General features: G+C 42.5%; 1 protein-coding gene across 2 annotated transcripts in view; it reads left to right on the forward strand.

Annotated features, from left to right (window-relative positions):
- The window catches only part of LOC142490408 (retinal guanylyl cyclase 2-like), a 140,568-nt gene that overhangs the window by 32,886 nt on the left and 92,910 nt on the right, over positions 1 to 14,772 (forward strand). For both annotated transcript variants that reach the window (XM_075592666.1, XM_075592667.1), the window contains exons 4-5: positions 4,173 to 4,527; positions 7,671 to 7,755. In XM_075592666.1, coding sequence (XP_075448781.1) covers positions 4,173 to 4,527; positions 7,671 to 7,755 — 440 coding nt within the window. The remainder of the gene's footprint in view (positions 1 to 4,172; positions 4,528 to 7,670; positions 7,756 to 14,772) is intronic.

Here is a 14,772-nt window from a genome sequence, read left to right on the forward strand (position 1 = left end):
AGATTTTGTAGATTATTTCAACACCCCATTGCAACAAAAAAAATCTGTGCTGTGTCCAGGGGTTATCTACTGTACCTACACCAGATCCTGGCCGATGTTTACTAAGAGTTGCTATTCTAAAGCACATGTGCAGCAGCTGTTATTGCTCCCACTGGCGTGTTGCAGCGGGACACACACAACGCGGCCAGCAGAAGCAGACGCCATTGTAATGGCAACAGCCGCGTGCAAAAAAGTGACGGGCCGCTGTGTCATTGCACCCGCTGCCAGTAACGCCTGCTTCATCTGTATCTCATGGGATAGCACCACTTAGTAAATATGGGTGCCAGTGCGTAAAAAAATGGTGTTACGCTCATGCTGTAGGATTCTTCATAATATGCATGTACTGTACATTTATTTCCTCTGACTCCACCAAATGCTAGTGGATATATAGAAACGCTCTGGAGACTTGATCATGTAATATGCATGTATAGAACTACAGTGCAGACGGGATAAACATGAGGGGTATCTACCATAGATTGGAAAAATGTTGAGGTCAAATCGGTTCAAAGATTCAAACCCCTTTTGGGGCCAGAGGAGCCTGTAATGCACTAAGCAATGGAGCAGGTCTCGCTGGCAGCAATGGGGTTGCTTTAGGTAATATATGCAGACTGTGTGCGCCAAATGTTTTATATCTGCAATCAATTTCGAAATGTCCATGTTTCCAAAATACAGATGAGATGAATAACACAAGTTAAACACAGTGAATAAAATGGAGATTGATTCTGGTGTCATAAAAACTGTATCTTAAGGGAACATCTGGAGCTGCAGTTATAGCTGGGGTGATGATGACGAAGTATTTTTCACTGCGCCTGTATTCAATAGTTTAGGTGGCTGCAGACTTCTGAATGATCTTAAGTATATCTATCTCTTAAAAATGTAGTGACGGCTACAACAATGTCAGCAGAATGTTCGTTTAACTTGCAGGTACAGCACCTATGAAGCAGGGGTGGGCCACTCCAGTCTTCTAGGGCCACCAACCACCACGTTTTAAGGATATCCCTCCATCAGCACAGGTGGCTCAATTAGTGGCTCAGTTGTTGACTGAGCCACCTGTGCTGAAGCAGGGACAACCTGAAAACCTGACCTGTTGGTGACACTTGAGGATTGGTGTGGCCTACCCCTGCTATAAAGTGTTCTTAAAGCAGCATTGTTTATTATGAACCCGCCCTGAAAATAACTGAGATTCAACAGAAAAACGAAGAGGAGTAAGTGTTTCCAGGAGTGCAAAGTGTGCACAAAAGCATATTGAGCCCCCGCCAGTCCTTTCTTGGAAGTGTTGATGAGATGCAGCAGGAAGGGGCCAATGTAAAGTCCGGCTGGCTGTACAGGGCGGTGGGAGGGTGCATGACTTATCTGGTGCTTTACAGGGGTCACTGGCATGCCAGCCTTCCAGACGTACCTGGTTCCACAATAGGGCACACAAAGGGTTAATATCCAATAATCCCTTCCAAATAGCACCAGAGAAACCCCAAAGGGATCATTTAACGTGTTCCATCGCGGCTGATTGCGCTGCGATCCTTATATTGCTTTTAATTTGAACCATATTGAATGACCCCCTTAGTGTCAGGCAGAGCCACAGACAGATTTTCCGTGGCCCAGGACTAGACTTTCATCCGGACTCCCCTCCTTTTCACACCTCCTTGAGCCCCTTCCTCTCCCCATGTATTTCTTCTCCCCCTCCTCTGTCTCACTCTTACCCCTCTCATCTTCACTCACTGTCCCCGATCACTCCTCCACCTCCCTCTTCCACCACCTCTCCCCTCACACCCCCCTCCCTCCGCTATCACTTAATTATCCCCCTCTCCCTCAATCCCTCTTAACCCCCCCCCACACACACAAACACACACACCATACCCCCCCACCCACACAAAATACAAAATATACAATACCCCCCTCCCGAAAATACAATACCTTCCTCTCACATTACAATACCCCCCCCACACAAAATACAATACCCCCCACAAAATACAATACCCCCTACACACACACAAAATACAATACTCCCCCCGACACACACACACACACACACAAAATACAATACCTCCACAGAAACAAATACAATATGCCACCACACACAAAATACAATACCACACACACACACACACACAATACTCCCTACATACACACACCAAATACAATACCCCCCCCCCACACACACAAAATACAATATCTCGCCACACAAAAATAATACCCCCCCCACACACACACAAAATACAATACCCCCTACACACACACAAAATACAATACTTCTCATAAACAAATACAATATTCCCCCACACACAAAATACAATACCTCACACACATACAAAATACAATACTCCCTACATCCACGCACAAAATACAATATCCCCCAACACACACACACACACACACACACACACACACACAAAATACAATATCCCCCAACACACACACACACACACAAAATACAATACCCCTCATACACATAATACAATACCCGCCCCCACACACCCAAAACAAAAACGCTTCCCACACAAAATACAATACCAACCCCAACACAAAATACCACACACACACAAACACACACACACACACACACACACACACACACACACACACACACACACACACACACACACACACACACACACACACACACACACACACACACACACACACACCTACATTTGAGTTGGTCTGAGACCACTGGTGTCTATTCTCTCCCCAGCTGCTGCTGGGCCACTCTTCCATGCCGGGCCTCCCTCTCTGCGAGGCCGGGCCTCTCTCCCACCGGAACTGCCTGGAAGTTGCACTCAGCTTCCGGCGCACACCAGCAGGAGAGAGGCCCAGCCTGGCAGAGAGGGGCCTGTAGCAGCGGGGGAGAGCCGGGATCCAGCGGCAAACCAGAGGCCCGGCAGCTGAATGCAGAAGTTGGGCCTTGCTGGACCCAAATCCAGCGCCAGCCGTCTGGGCACTACCCCCCCCCCGTCGGTATATTTGATATGAGTTAAATGAACTACTGCCTTTGGCAACTGAAGGTACCGTATCGTTTCTTTCCTCTCAAAACTTTAGTCATTTATTCTGAATTTGAGAATTAATATGTATTTAAAAAAAACACATTCTAAATAGTATCACAAACAAAGAGTTGGAGAAATCCCCAACAGCTGTGTGGATTCATTATAGGTTATGATACATTTTATTGTATCATGAAGTTAAAACATACCAGCGTCAAATTAAATGAATATGAAATATACAAAGTGAGAGAATACTATCTTTCTCTGTTTGTGGCTTCTCAAAGGATCCCAAGTTTGTTGGCCTATGGAAAACATTTTTCTTGACAACCATTTAGCTCAAGGTATTGATTCTAACCTTAACAGCCTAAAAAATGGTGAATGATAAAAGATTGCAAATGTAAAAAAAACAATGCCGTTTTCTGCAATCTCTAGACCCCCCAAAAAGGAATTAGCATTTTACCAAATGACAGAACCAAAAACAGGTTTCTAGATTTATATTTTATACATATGCAATGTGTGTGGGGGGGAAGAAATGTTGTGTTATCACATAATTGCTTTAGCTTCTATTAATTGTTATTGTGCTTTAAAATGTTTGCAACAAAAGTAAATGCCCTGCTGTACGGGTTGACTTGCACATCAATGATCTGATTAAATAAAAAAAATAGAATATACTGTATGCTTTACTGGGCTGTATGCAAGATATAGGGGAAATATTTTTACCTTCACGTGACATAAAACTAGAATTTGTGTGAACCGTTTCAGGGTAGAATCGATAATGAAATAAGAACTATAACAATTTACTGATATGGAGTAGCATCTCCCCCATTGTAATCCTTAAGGCTTCCCTCAAAGCAAACTATGAATTGGGACTGTAGTTCTGCCAATGATCAATTCTGTCCTTCCTTTAATACTAGGTACTTCCCACCATGATACTGATAGAGAGGATCCGTCTAAGCTTGTGTACCATAACACAAGCAACCCAACATCATTGCCAGGCTAAACACTGAAGAGAAAACTATAGTCTATGGACCGCAGTCACTTCCATGGAGCCAATTAGTCACAAACTGTGGTACAAGTGCCATATCTAGGGATGTATTTTGATAGGAACACCTGTATAAAGCTAAATGTAATGACTGGAAATCTCATTTACTTTTCTAGGTTTCTCCACTCTTCGGAACCATCTATGATTCCATGTACTTTCTGGCAAAAGCAATGAGCAGTGCTTGGAAACAAGGTGCCTGGATCTCTGGAACAAACCTAGCAGAATACACCAAAAACCTGGACTATCCTGGATTTACTCAGATGCTTTACACAGATGGAAAAGGGAATGGGCTAAGAAGTTTTGTAGTGTTAGATACTGATGGAAAAGTGAACCAGCTCTTTCCAACCTACTCAGTGGAGATGACGTCCAACTTGGTGCGTTTTTTGGGAAAGACCATAAGGTTTCCTGGCGGAACACCCCCTCCTGCAGACTCCAGCTGTTGGTTTGACCCAACCACATTATGCATTGGAGGTAATCAATATAATATTTCCATTGAAGTATTGATTGAAAATAGCATGTTAAAATAAGTGTTTGTGTTAACACTGAGGGTGAAATGGTGGTCCAAAAGGAATTTGTAGAGGCAGCAGAGTACTTTGTATCAACCGAAACAATGGAGTATCCAATTACCTTCTATATTATCCTTACAGGAGGGGTGCTAACCGAGGATTAAATTGTGTATGCACAGGGAGAAAAGAGAGAGAAGAATATAGAATTATGGAATGTCACATGCTTTACATATACAAATAAGAAAAAAAGAAAGGAAAAAAGGGGGGAAAGTATTATTGGTGCTTTAAGTTCTGTGGGGCCTATAAGGTGGCAACAGATGTTGAAGAAGACGTATAGTGGCACTTGTGCTGGTACTGTAGGTTTACCCGTACTATGAAAGCTTGAACAATATACCCAGAAAGGCCTTTGTGATGTTGGAAGAAAAGATGAAAGCCTCATTGAGCTCAAAAGGGGACACCTATTCTATTACAGATGTACAGATAATGGAGTAATCATTGGCGTATGGCACCCATATTTTCTGTTTACCTATTGGATTGTGAGGTGATGGTCATAGAATGCGTAGGTCTTTGAGCAAGTAAGCATTTGCAATATCATATTGGACCCACTTATAATAATGGCAGAGATCGCTGATGCGGGATTCTTTTTCTGGTTGCTTAGGTTTTTGGCTGAAGTTGATTTGATTAATTTGTGATATTTGGGTTTGGGAGTGGTCATGGGGATCTGGTCTGTCTTTATTTACTCTGGATCTTGTTTCACCCTAATTAAAGTTTCTTACAGTGGTGTTGCAGTATAATAACATGCAGCTTTATACTGCGAGAATTTAACTTACCTATACAGCTCAACCCCCTTATAACGCTGTGCTTGGGGTCCAAAGAATCACATCGCACTATAAGCGGATCGCGTTAGAAATAATGTACAATTGTATGCATTGTACAATAAAGTATTTAAGATACCAATAATCGTGTTGTAAAGTATTCATAAATACGAAAATTGGGAGCCACGCTTGCATCGCGTTATAACTATTTAGTTTTATAGTTAAGTCTAAAGTGATTGGTGGTGCTGGATAACAGATTTGATCAGAAGGTCCAGTAAAAGTGTTTGGTGGAGGGAATGGCCCAGTAAAAGTGTTTGGTGGAGGGAATGGCCCAGTAAAAGTGTTTGGTGGAGGGAATGGCCCAGTAAAAGTGTTTGGTGGAGAGAATGGCCCAGTAAAAGTGTTTGGAGGAGGGAATGGCCCAGTAAAAGTGTTTGGTGGAGGGAATGGACCAGTAAAAGTGTTTGGTGGAGAGAATGGCCCAGTAAAAGTGTTTGGTGAAGGGAATGGCCCAGTAAAAGTGTTTGGTGGAGAGAATGGCCCAGTAAAAGTGTTTGGTGGAGGGAATGGCCCAGTTTAAGGCGTTAAATGCCTTTTCATATGGCTGAGTTGGCTTGCCAAGCTGGCGCCCAATTATTTGTGGAGCTAAATTGTTACTGCTTGGTATACTGTGGTTCAGCCCCTTTTGGGGTTGTTCAGTTTGGGGAGTGTTCTAATACATCTGCTGGTCTGGAGTTCCGGTAGCAGCAGCAATCACAAGCTGCAGCTGCAGGTTAAAATGTTACCTGACATACATAATTAATACAGCTACACTGTAATTAGGAGATAGTGTAAACCTTGTCGTTCTAAGAAATGTACTTTTATTCTGCAAAACCTGTCCAACAGATCGGTAAAATCTTAATGGATTAAAAAAAGTATTCAATAAACTTCGCTGCTGGTTAGATTGTGCAGTGATCACTCGTTAACTTCTATAAAACTGAATAACTGTTAACCCGTGATCATTGTGCGATAACCTGTATATATGTATATCTTTATTTATATAGCGCTACCTACAGTATGTACATAGCGTGTCACAGCAGTAATTCACGTGACATAATAATATAGTACATAATGGGAATAAGCGCTTGAGACATAAAAGTAACATTAGGAAAAAGGAGTCCCCGTCCCAAAGAGCTTACAATCTAAGTGGTACGTAGGAAGAATGTACACAGACAGTAGGAGGGTGTTCTGGTAAGTGCGTCTGCAAGGGCCAAGCTCGATGTATGAGCTGTATAGTATCACCCACGGAGCTACCCATCTGTTTTATTAAATAGGTGTGTTTTAAGACGGATCTTAAAGGTGGAGAGAGGGCGATAGTCGGATTTTGAGGGGAAGGGCATTCCAGAGGTGTGGGTCAGTTTGTGAGAAAGGTTATAGGTGGGAAGAGGGCTTTGGATACAAAAGAGGTAGACAGAAGACATCCTTGAGCAGAACGCAAGAGTTGGAACAGTGTATAGCGCGAAATAAGGGCTGAGCTGTAAGGTGGGGCAGAAAAGTATATAGCCTTAAAAGTGTGGAGAATAATTGTGAGTGTTATAATATGGTACAGTATTTGATAGGAAGCCAGAAGAGGGGTTTCAGCAGGAAAGACGCTGAGACTGATTTAGGAGAGAGTAAAGTGATTCTAGCAGCAGGGTTTAGAATGGATTGAGGGGGAGACAGGTGATGGTCGGGAAGGCCAAGGACAGTAGAAGGTTACAATAGTCAAGAGAGGAGAGAATGAGGGCAAGTGTTAGAGTCTTAGCAGTAGAGGGACAGAGGGAATGGCAAATCTGTGCAATGTTATGGAGGAAAAGACAGGTTTTAGCTACATTGTTAATGTGAGAGGAGAATGTGAGGGGGGAGTCATGTGTGTGTGCATGTGATACTGGGTGTATGATAGTACTGACAACAGTAATGTAAAGGGGGCAGTATGGGCAGGCTTGGGAGGAAATACGAGGAGCTCTGTCTTTGACATGTTAAGTTTGAGTCGGCAGAGAGCCATCAAGGATTATATAGCGGAGAGACAATCAGAGACTTTGGTCTGTACAGCAGGTGTTTCCATGTTTCCTGGCTCATTCAACTAGAAAACTGTTAATGAATTTTGCTTTGCAACTTCTACCAAAAAATCTTTCCAAGTATTAAAAAAAAAAAACCACCACATTCAACTGCTCTCTGTTGCTGTTTAGAGAAACAACAAGTTCCACAATCTGAATTCACAAATTAAAACTTGCATCTTTTATCTTAAAATTGTTTTTTTTTTTTTGCATTTCAGGAATTGAACCATCAATCGTCATCCTGGTGTTTGGCTTGGTGTTTGCATTGGCACTGTGCGGGGCTTGTGTCTCCTATCTCATCAGGTAACGTCCTACTCTGCATGCTTTAAGCTTTTTACTGACCCTTCTGGCAGTGACAAGGTGAATTAATCAAACAGGTGCAAAGCATCTAATTAATGCTGTGAAATAGAGTCATTTACTGTAGTTTTTCACTTTGCAGGCTGCTAAGTCACGGGAGTTAAGAATCATTAGCACATTGAGTGTCTCACGGTACAATTGGAGATGTGTTATAGACCTTGAATTCAATTAAAAATATGTATTTTTTGTTGTTTGTTTTTAGATTTTCACATACTCGTGAACATTTTTGCCGAGATTTACACTCCTCTTTAGTTTGGGGTGTGACGTACTGAAATAAAACACATAAAGAGAACGGCAGGGTTCATTGTTCCCTCTTGGTGGGGTACAGTATTGTATATTGTGACATTCTGCACTAATACTGCCAGGAATTCCTATAGGCACTCCGTAATATTCTGTGTTATAACGGGATATGTTCTGTTATCTGGGGGAACAATGTCACCCACCGTGTCTATATAGGCATATATTTAAATACGTCTACCACAAGTTAATTAAATTAACTGGAGTCGATGGTATATAAGAATCTCTCAGCCAATCAGTATTGAATACCTTGATATTGTATACTGATTTGAAATAGTTTACTGGTACAGTTGAAGCATTGTCATGGTGTACACTAGTCATATATACAGTACATGTAGGTTTGTCTTCACACATATAGAGCTTTATATACATAATGTAGTACTGTATACCAAATAGAGAAGAGAAAAGTAGGGCACAAAAGCGCTATGTACATTAATGGCGCTATATAAAGAAATACAATAGGAAGAGACGTGTATAAAATAAAAGTTCTTTGTTTTCCGTAAAATAAAATAAAACTAGTACTGTTCCTGAAGAGTTTACAAAGTATATATATGTAATATAATAGTACCCATGAAACTTCTCAAGTATTGAATGGATACAGCAGTTGAATGATTGAACAATAAAAAAAAAATAGTTTATCCCAAAAAAGCAGACACAAACCACTGTTTACAAGCAAAACACTGAACACAAAGTATTATGAATTATAAAAACTATCACAGTTATTTCGTAAGAAGCTCTAAAAATCCATGTTAAGACATAAAAACGCTAAACAAAAACTATTTTGCTGAATAATGCTGTTTTGCTGAATAAATCACCTGATTTTCAAGTCTGTGTGCCTGGGTACTTCCTCCTTCTCCGTGATCCATTGGGGTGTTGCAGAATCGCCCCATTTCCACGAGCACCAGCAACTTACCTTCTTTCCACTGATGAGACGAGTGCTTGTTTTCCTCTCTGTGTTTCAACGTATTCTGAAGCCCATTTATTTTCAGATATTGACACATTTTTTAAAGGAACTATTATTTTCATTGATTGGATTTCATCAAATAATTCAATTCCATTGATGTCGGAATCATCTCCGTCTTTAAGATTGATATCTAAATCTTGTCAACATTTTAGCAATTCATTGAATATTGATATATTTTTTAAAAGAAAAGAAAAATCCCCTGCTTCGGTGAAATTATGCCTTTTTTTGACAATTCGATTGGAGAGATATTGCATTATCTAAAATTGTATTGAATACCTTCATTTTGACATTTTCTTTTGAATTGTTGACAACATTGTCTCTGATCTCGTAGTCGAACATACGCTTTTTGCTTCGCACCCTCTTCACAACAAAAAATTGGTTCCATTTTCAAAACTTCGGCTAATTCTCTTGCATCCACAATAGCTCTCTCGCAGCCTTTTGATGACCGATATTCAATTAAATACTTTGTGCACAATTTTAACAGTTGCACAGCTGAGTTTAAGTCCATGGTGCTGGATTGCATCATCTGCCTCACAATATCTATATGGTACAGAACATTGTACCAAATAACTAGCATGACCATGAAGGAAAAATCCCCAGAGTTGTTGGGAAAGTGTTAAAGCTTCATGTTTGACGGCAGGATCGGACGAGTTTAATTTAAAGTTATTAGGGTGTTGTTTATTTCAGTAATTTGGTATTTTTATGGGTTCTTTCCTCTCATATTCGAACCTTTGTCATACCCCCGGCCGCTGCAATTTTTTTAATCTAATTTTGAATCCTCAAGCAATTTTCGATTCATTTCAAATAACGATTGCTCCGTGGTTTCTTCTATTTCTTGGCACGTGATAAAGTGTTCTTGAATAATTAAATCAGATTCACACATATTTATAAATCGGAATGTGAAGGAGAGTTGTTCTCTGTGGCTCACGTCTGGCGTCCAATCAAGAATAATGCAAAAATATTTCGCTTTTCATTTTAATATGTTATTGCGAGCACAAGACGCCATTACAGTAGAAATGTTATTTTGGATTGTCTTGCTGCAATACATTACATGAGTTTATTTTGAAACAATACGTTGCACATGTCCGTGCATTGTGACGTCGTATTTAGACAGTCGTTCTACAAGCCCTAAGAAATTGACATTATTTGGGGTATACATTTGTCACTCGCACCAAAAAATGCTTCAAATTCTTTTTGGACATGTACAGGAAAATGCTACATAAACGATCTAATACGAGTTTCCAATGATCTCGTTCTCAATTAATGGCAGACTGTACTTCCTGGTCTATTGTTTTTCTACATAAAACCTGTTACATACATTAAACCACTTTAAGAAGTTCCTCAAATGTTCAGGAGAATTTTCGTGTCCTCTCAAATATTCCTGAAGATGTTTTCAGTTGCAATTGCCAACTGATGTCAAGGAAGGTTTCGTTTGATCAAAAGAAAATAATTTGCGACAAATGCGGAACGTCTTATTTGAACTCTCTGAGTACACAAGGCAAGCCTGCAAACAGGATTCCCCGGTAGTCATTTATCTATAATGCATAGAATTAGAAAAAAAAGTGGGTATTGGAATCTCGGGGATAAATAAAATCATTGTTTATTTTAGCACATACACCTCGCGATATAATATGGTCGCGGATTGCAGTATTCAGTGCAAAACACGACATAGCGGGATCATCGTAATTAAAGTCAGCAATATCAGTCACCTTTCCTTGTATGTCAGTAGAGACTGGAATTTGGATAAAACTGGATGCTGCAACACGTTTTATCGGCGGGAAGAGCAAGCTGTGTACAGTGTCACCACGTCGCTCTCCCTATTGCATCATGCGAGGAGACATTACTGGTTGCCAACATACATTTCATGTGAGCTTTTTCAAGCGTGTGACATTAAAGGATGTCACCTAGTATTATAACTGCCTGTATTTAGTTAGGTATAATTTGTTAGGCAGAAATGTTTAATAAGTAGTTATTATAAATATTCTGTTGCATAAGAATTGATTGGGACAGCAATGGTTTTAGTAAGGGGAGAATGTAGCCCCAACTACAAATATATTTATACTGTGGGTAATACAGAAATTATCTACCCCCTATCATATGATGCGATAAGGAATAAGAGAGACTGTCCCTAATCTGCCTGGCAACACATGACATGATTGGATAAGAAGAAAAGTGGATAGAATGAGGAGGCCAACTTTCAGTCTGAGATAGAGACAGAGACAGGTAGTGAAAGTCTGAGAGGCACACAGAGAGACATCCAGGTGACAGGCAGCTTGACACTCACAGAGGTGAAAGAAGAGGCTTGTAGAAGACAGCCAAGTAGAGAGAAAGTGAGAGATAGCAGAAGAAACACATCCCCTACACCGGTCCTGCACAACATGCGGCCTGCCCGGACTCACTGTGCGGCCAGCGCCGACTTTAGGGAGTAATATTCATTACTCCCGGCTCTCCTCAGCTTCGGGTCTCCCCCAACAATGTCCCATGCCTGAGACCATGCCCAAGGTAAGTCTGTATTATATATGTATTTGTTTTTGTTTTTTAAATATGTATTTGGGTTTTTTATAGGTATTTAGTTTTTTTTTATATGAATTTAGGGCTTTTTTGTATGTTTTTGGGGGGTTTCAATATGTATTTTGGATTTCTAAATGTATTTGGGGCTTTTTACAGTACATGTATTTGTGGCTTTCTATATGTATTTGGGGCTTTCTATATGTATTTGGGGCTTTCTATTTGTATTTGGGGCTTTTTATATGTATGTTTTTTTATAGGTATTTAGTTTTTTTATATAGGTTTTGGGGGCTTTTTATATGTACAGTATTTGGGGTTTTCTATATGTATTTGTTTTTTTAATATGGGCGGGCTTTATATGTATTCGGCGGACTTTTATATGCATTTGGCGGGCTTTTATATGCATTTGGTGGGCTTTTATATGCATTTGGCGGGCTTTTATATGCATTTGGCGGGCTTTTATATGCATTTGGCAGGGCTTTTATATGCATTTGGCAGGGCTTTTCTATGCATTTGGCAGGGCTTTTCTATGCATTTGGCAGGGCTTTTCTATGCATTTGGCAGGGCTTTTCTATGCATTTGGCAGGGCTTTTATATGCATTTGGCGGGCTTTTATATGCATTTGGCGGGCTTTTATATGCATTTGGCGGGCTTTTATATGCATTTAGTGGACTTTTATATGCATTTGGCGGGCTTTTATATGCATTTGGCAGGGCTTTTATATGCATTTGGCGGGCTTTTATATGCATTTGGCTGGCTTTTATATGCATTTGGCAGGGCTTTTATATGCATTTGGCGGGCTTTATATGCATTTGGCAGGGCTTTTATATTAGGGTGACCAGATTTTGAAAATGAAAAACTGGGACATTTTTTTTTTTACTTAACAGTTTATTTATTGTAGTACACTTATACTTACTACATTAGTCCTTGTTACATAGTTGTGTGTGTGTGTGTTGACCTCACTAATCGAACAAAAAAAACCCAGATGTGAATGATTCTGAACCCCTTAACCAGTGTCAGGACGCCGCCTCTTCACAATTTCTAAAGCAGCAATCCCGCCTGGATCTTACCTGATCCGCAGTCCCTCAAGGTATTATACTGGAGGGGAGGTGTTCCTTACCTGTCTCCCGTGTGAAACTTGAGTCAGATCTGGAAGAAAGAAGGGTAGGTTACTTCGGTGTAGGTATAAGACAGGGAGGGTGAGAGAGACAGAGACAGAGAGAGAGAGGTGAGAGAGACAGAGAGAGAGAGAGAGAGAGAGAGGGTGAGAGAGACAGAGAGAGAGAGAGAGAGAGAGAGAGAGAGAGAGAGAGAGAGAGAGAGAGAGAGAGAGAGAGAGAGGAGAGAGAGAGAAGAGAGAGAGAGAGAGAGAGAGAGAGAGAGAGGAAAGAGAAAGAGAGAGGAGAGAGAGAGAGAGGGTGAGAGAGACAGAGGGTGAGAGAGAGAGAGGGTGAGAGAGAGAGGGGGTGAGAGAGAGAGGGGGTGAGAGAGAGAGAGGGGGTGAGAGAGAGAGAGGGGGTGAGAGAGAGGGGAGTGAGAGAGAGGGGGTGAGAGAGAGGGGGTGAGAGAGAGAGAGGGTGACACACAGAGAGAGAGAGGGTGACACAGAGAGAGAGAGGGTGACACAGAGAGAGAGGGTGACACAGAGAGAGAGGGTGAGAGGACAGAGAGGGTGAGAGGACAGAGAGGGTGAGAGGACAGAGAGGGAGAGGGACAGAGAGGGAGAGGGACAGAGAGGGAGAGGGACAGAGAGGGAGAGGGACAGAGAGAGGGAGAGGGACAGAGAGAGGGAGAGGGACAGAGAGAGGGAGAGGACAGAGAGGGGAGAGGGACAGAGAGAGGGAGAGGGACAGAGAGAGGGAGAGGGACAGAGAGAGGGATAGGGACAGAGAGAGGGAGAGGGACAGAGATGGAGAGGGAGAGGGACAGAGAAGGAGAGGGAGAGGGACAGAGAGGGAGAGGGACAGAGAGGGAGAGGGACAGAGAGGGAGAGGGACAGAGAGGGAGAGGGACAGAGAGGGAGAGGGACAGAGAGGGAGAGGGACAGAGACGGAGAGGGACAGGGGACGGAGAGGGAGAGGACGGAGAGGGAGAGGGACGGAGAGGGAGAGGGACAGAGAGGGAGAGGGGACAGAGAGGGAGAGGGACAGAGAGGGAGAGGGACAGAGAGGGAGAGGGACAGAGAGGGAGAGGGACAGAGAGGGAGAGGACAGGGACAGAGAGGGAGAGGGAGAGGGACAGAGAGGGAGAGGGACAGAGAGGGAGAGGGACAGAGAGGGAGAGGGAGAGGGACAGAGAGGGAGAGGGACAGAGAGGAGAGGGACACACACACACACACTGGTACACACACAGGTACACACACACACACACTGGTACACACACACTGGTACACACACACTGGTACACACACACACACACACACACACACACTGGTACACACACACTGGTACACACACACTGGTACACACACACACACACACACACACACACACACACACACACACTGGTACACACACACACACACACACACACACACACACACACACACACACACACACACACACACACACACACACACACACACACACTGGTATACACACACTGGTACACACACACACTGGTACACACACACACACACTGGTACACACACACACTGGTACACACACACACACACACACACACACACACACACACACACACACACACACACACACACACACACACACACACACACACACACACTGGTATACACACACTGGTACACACACACACTGTACACACACACACACACTGGTACACACACACACTGGTACACACACACACACAACACGCACACTGGTACACACACACACACACACACTGGTACACACACACTGGTACACACACACACGCACACACACACACACACACACACACACACACACTGGTACACACGCACACTGGTATACACACACACTGGTATACACACACACTGGTACACACACACACACACACACACACACACACACACACACACACACACACACACACACTGGTACACACACACACACTGGTACACACACACACACACACACACACACACACACACACACACACACACACACACACACACACACACACACACACACACACACACACACTGGTACCCACACACACACAGACACTGGTACACACACACACACACTGGTACACAC

The sequence above is a fragment of the Ascaphus truei genome, chromosome 3 (assembly GCF_040206685.1).
Source record: "Ascaphus truei isolate aAscTru1 chromosome 3, aAscTru1.hap1, whole genome shotgun sequence".
Classification (NCBI taxonomy): Eukaryota; Metazoa; Chordata; class Amphibia; order Anura; family Ascaphidae; genus Ascaphus; species Ascaphus truei.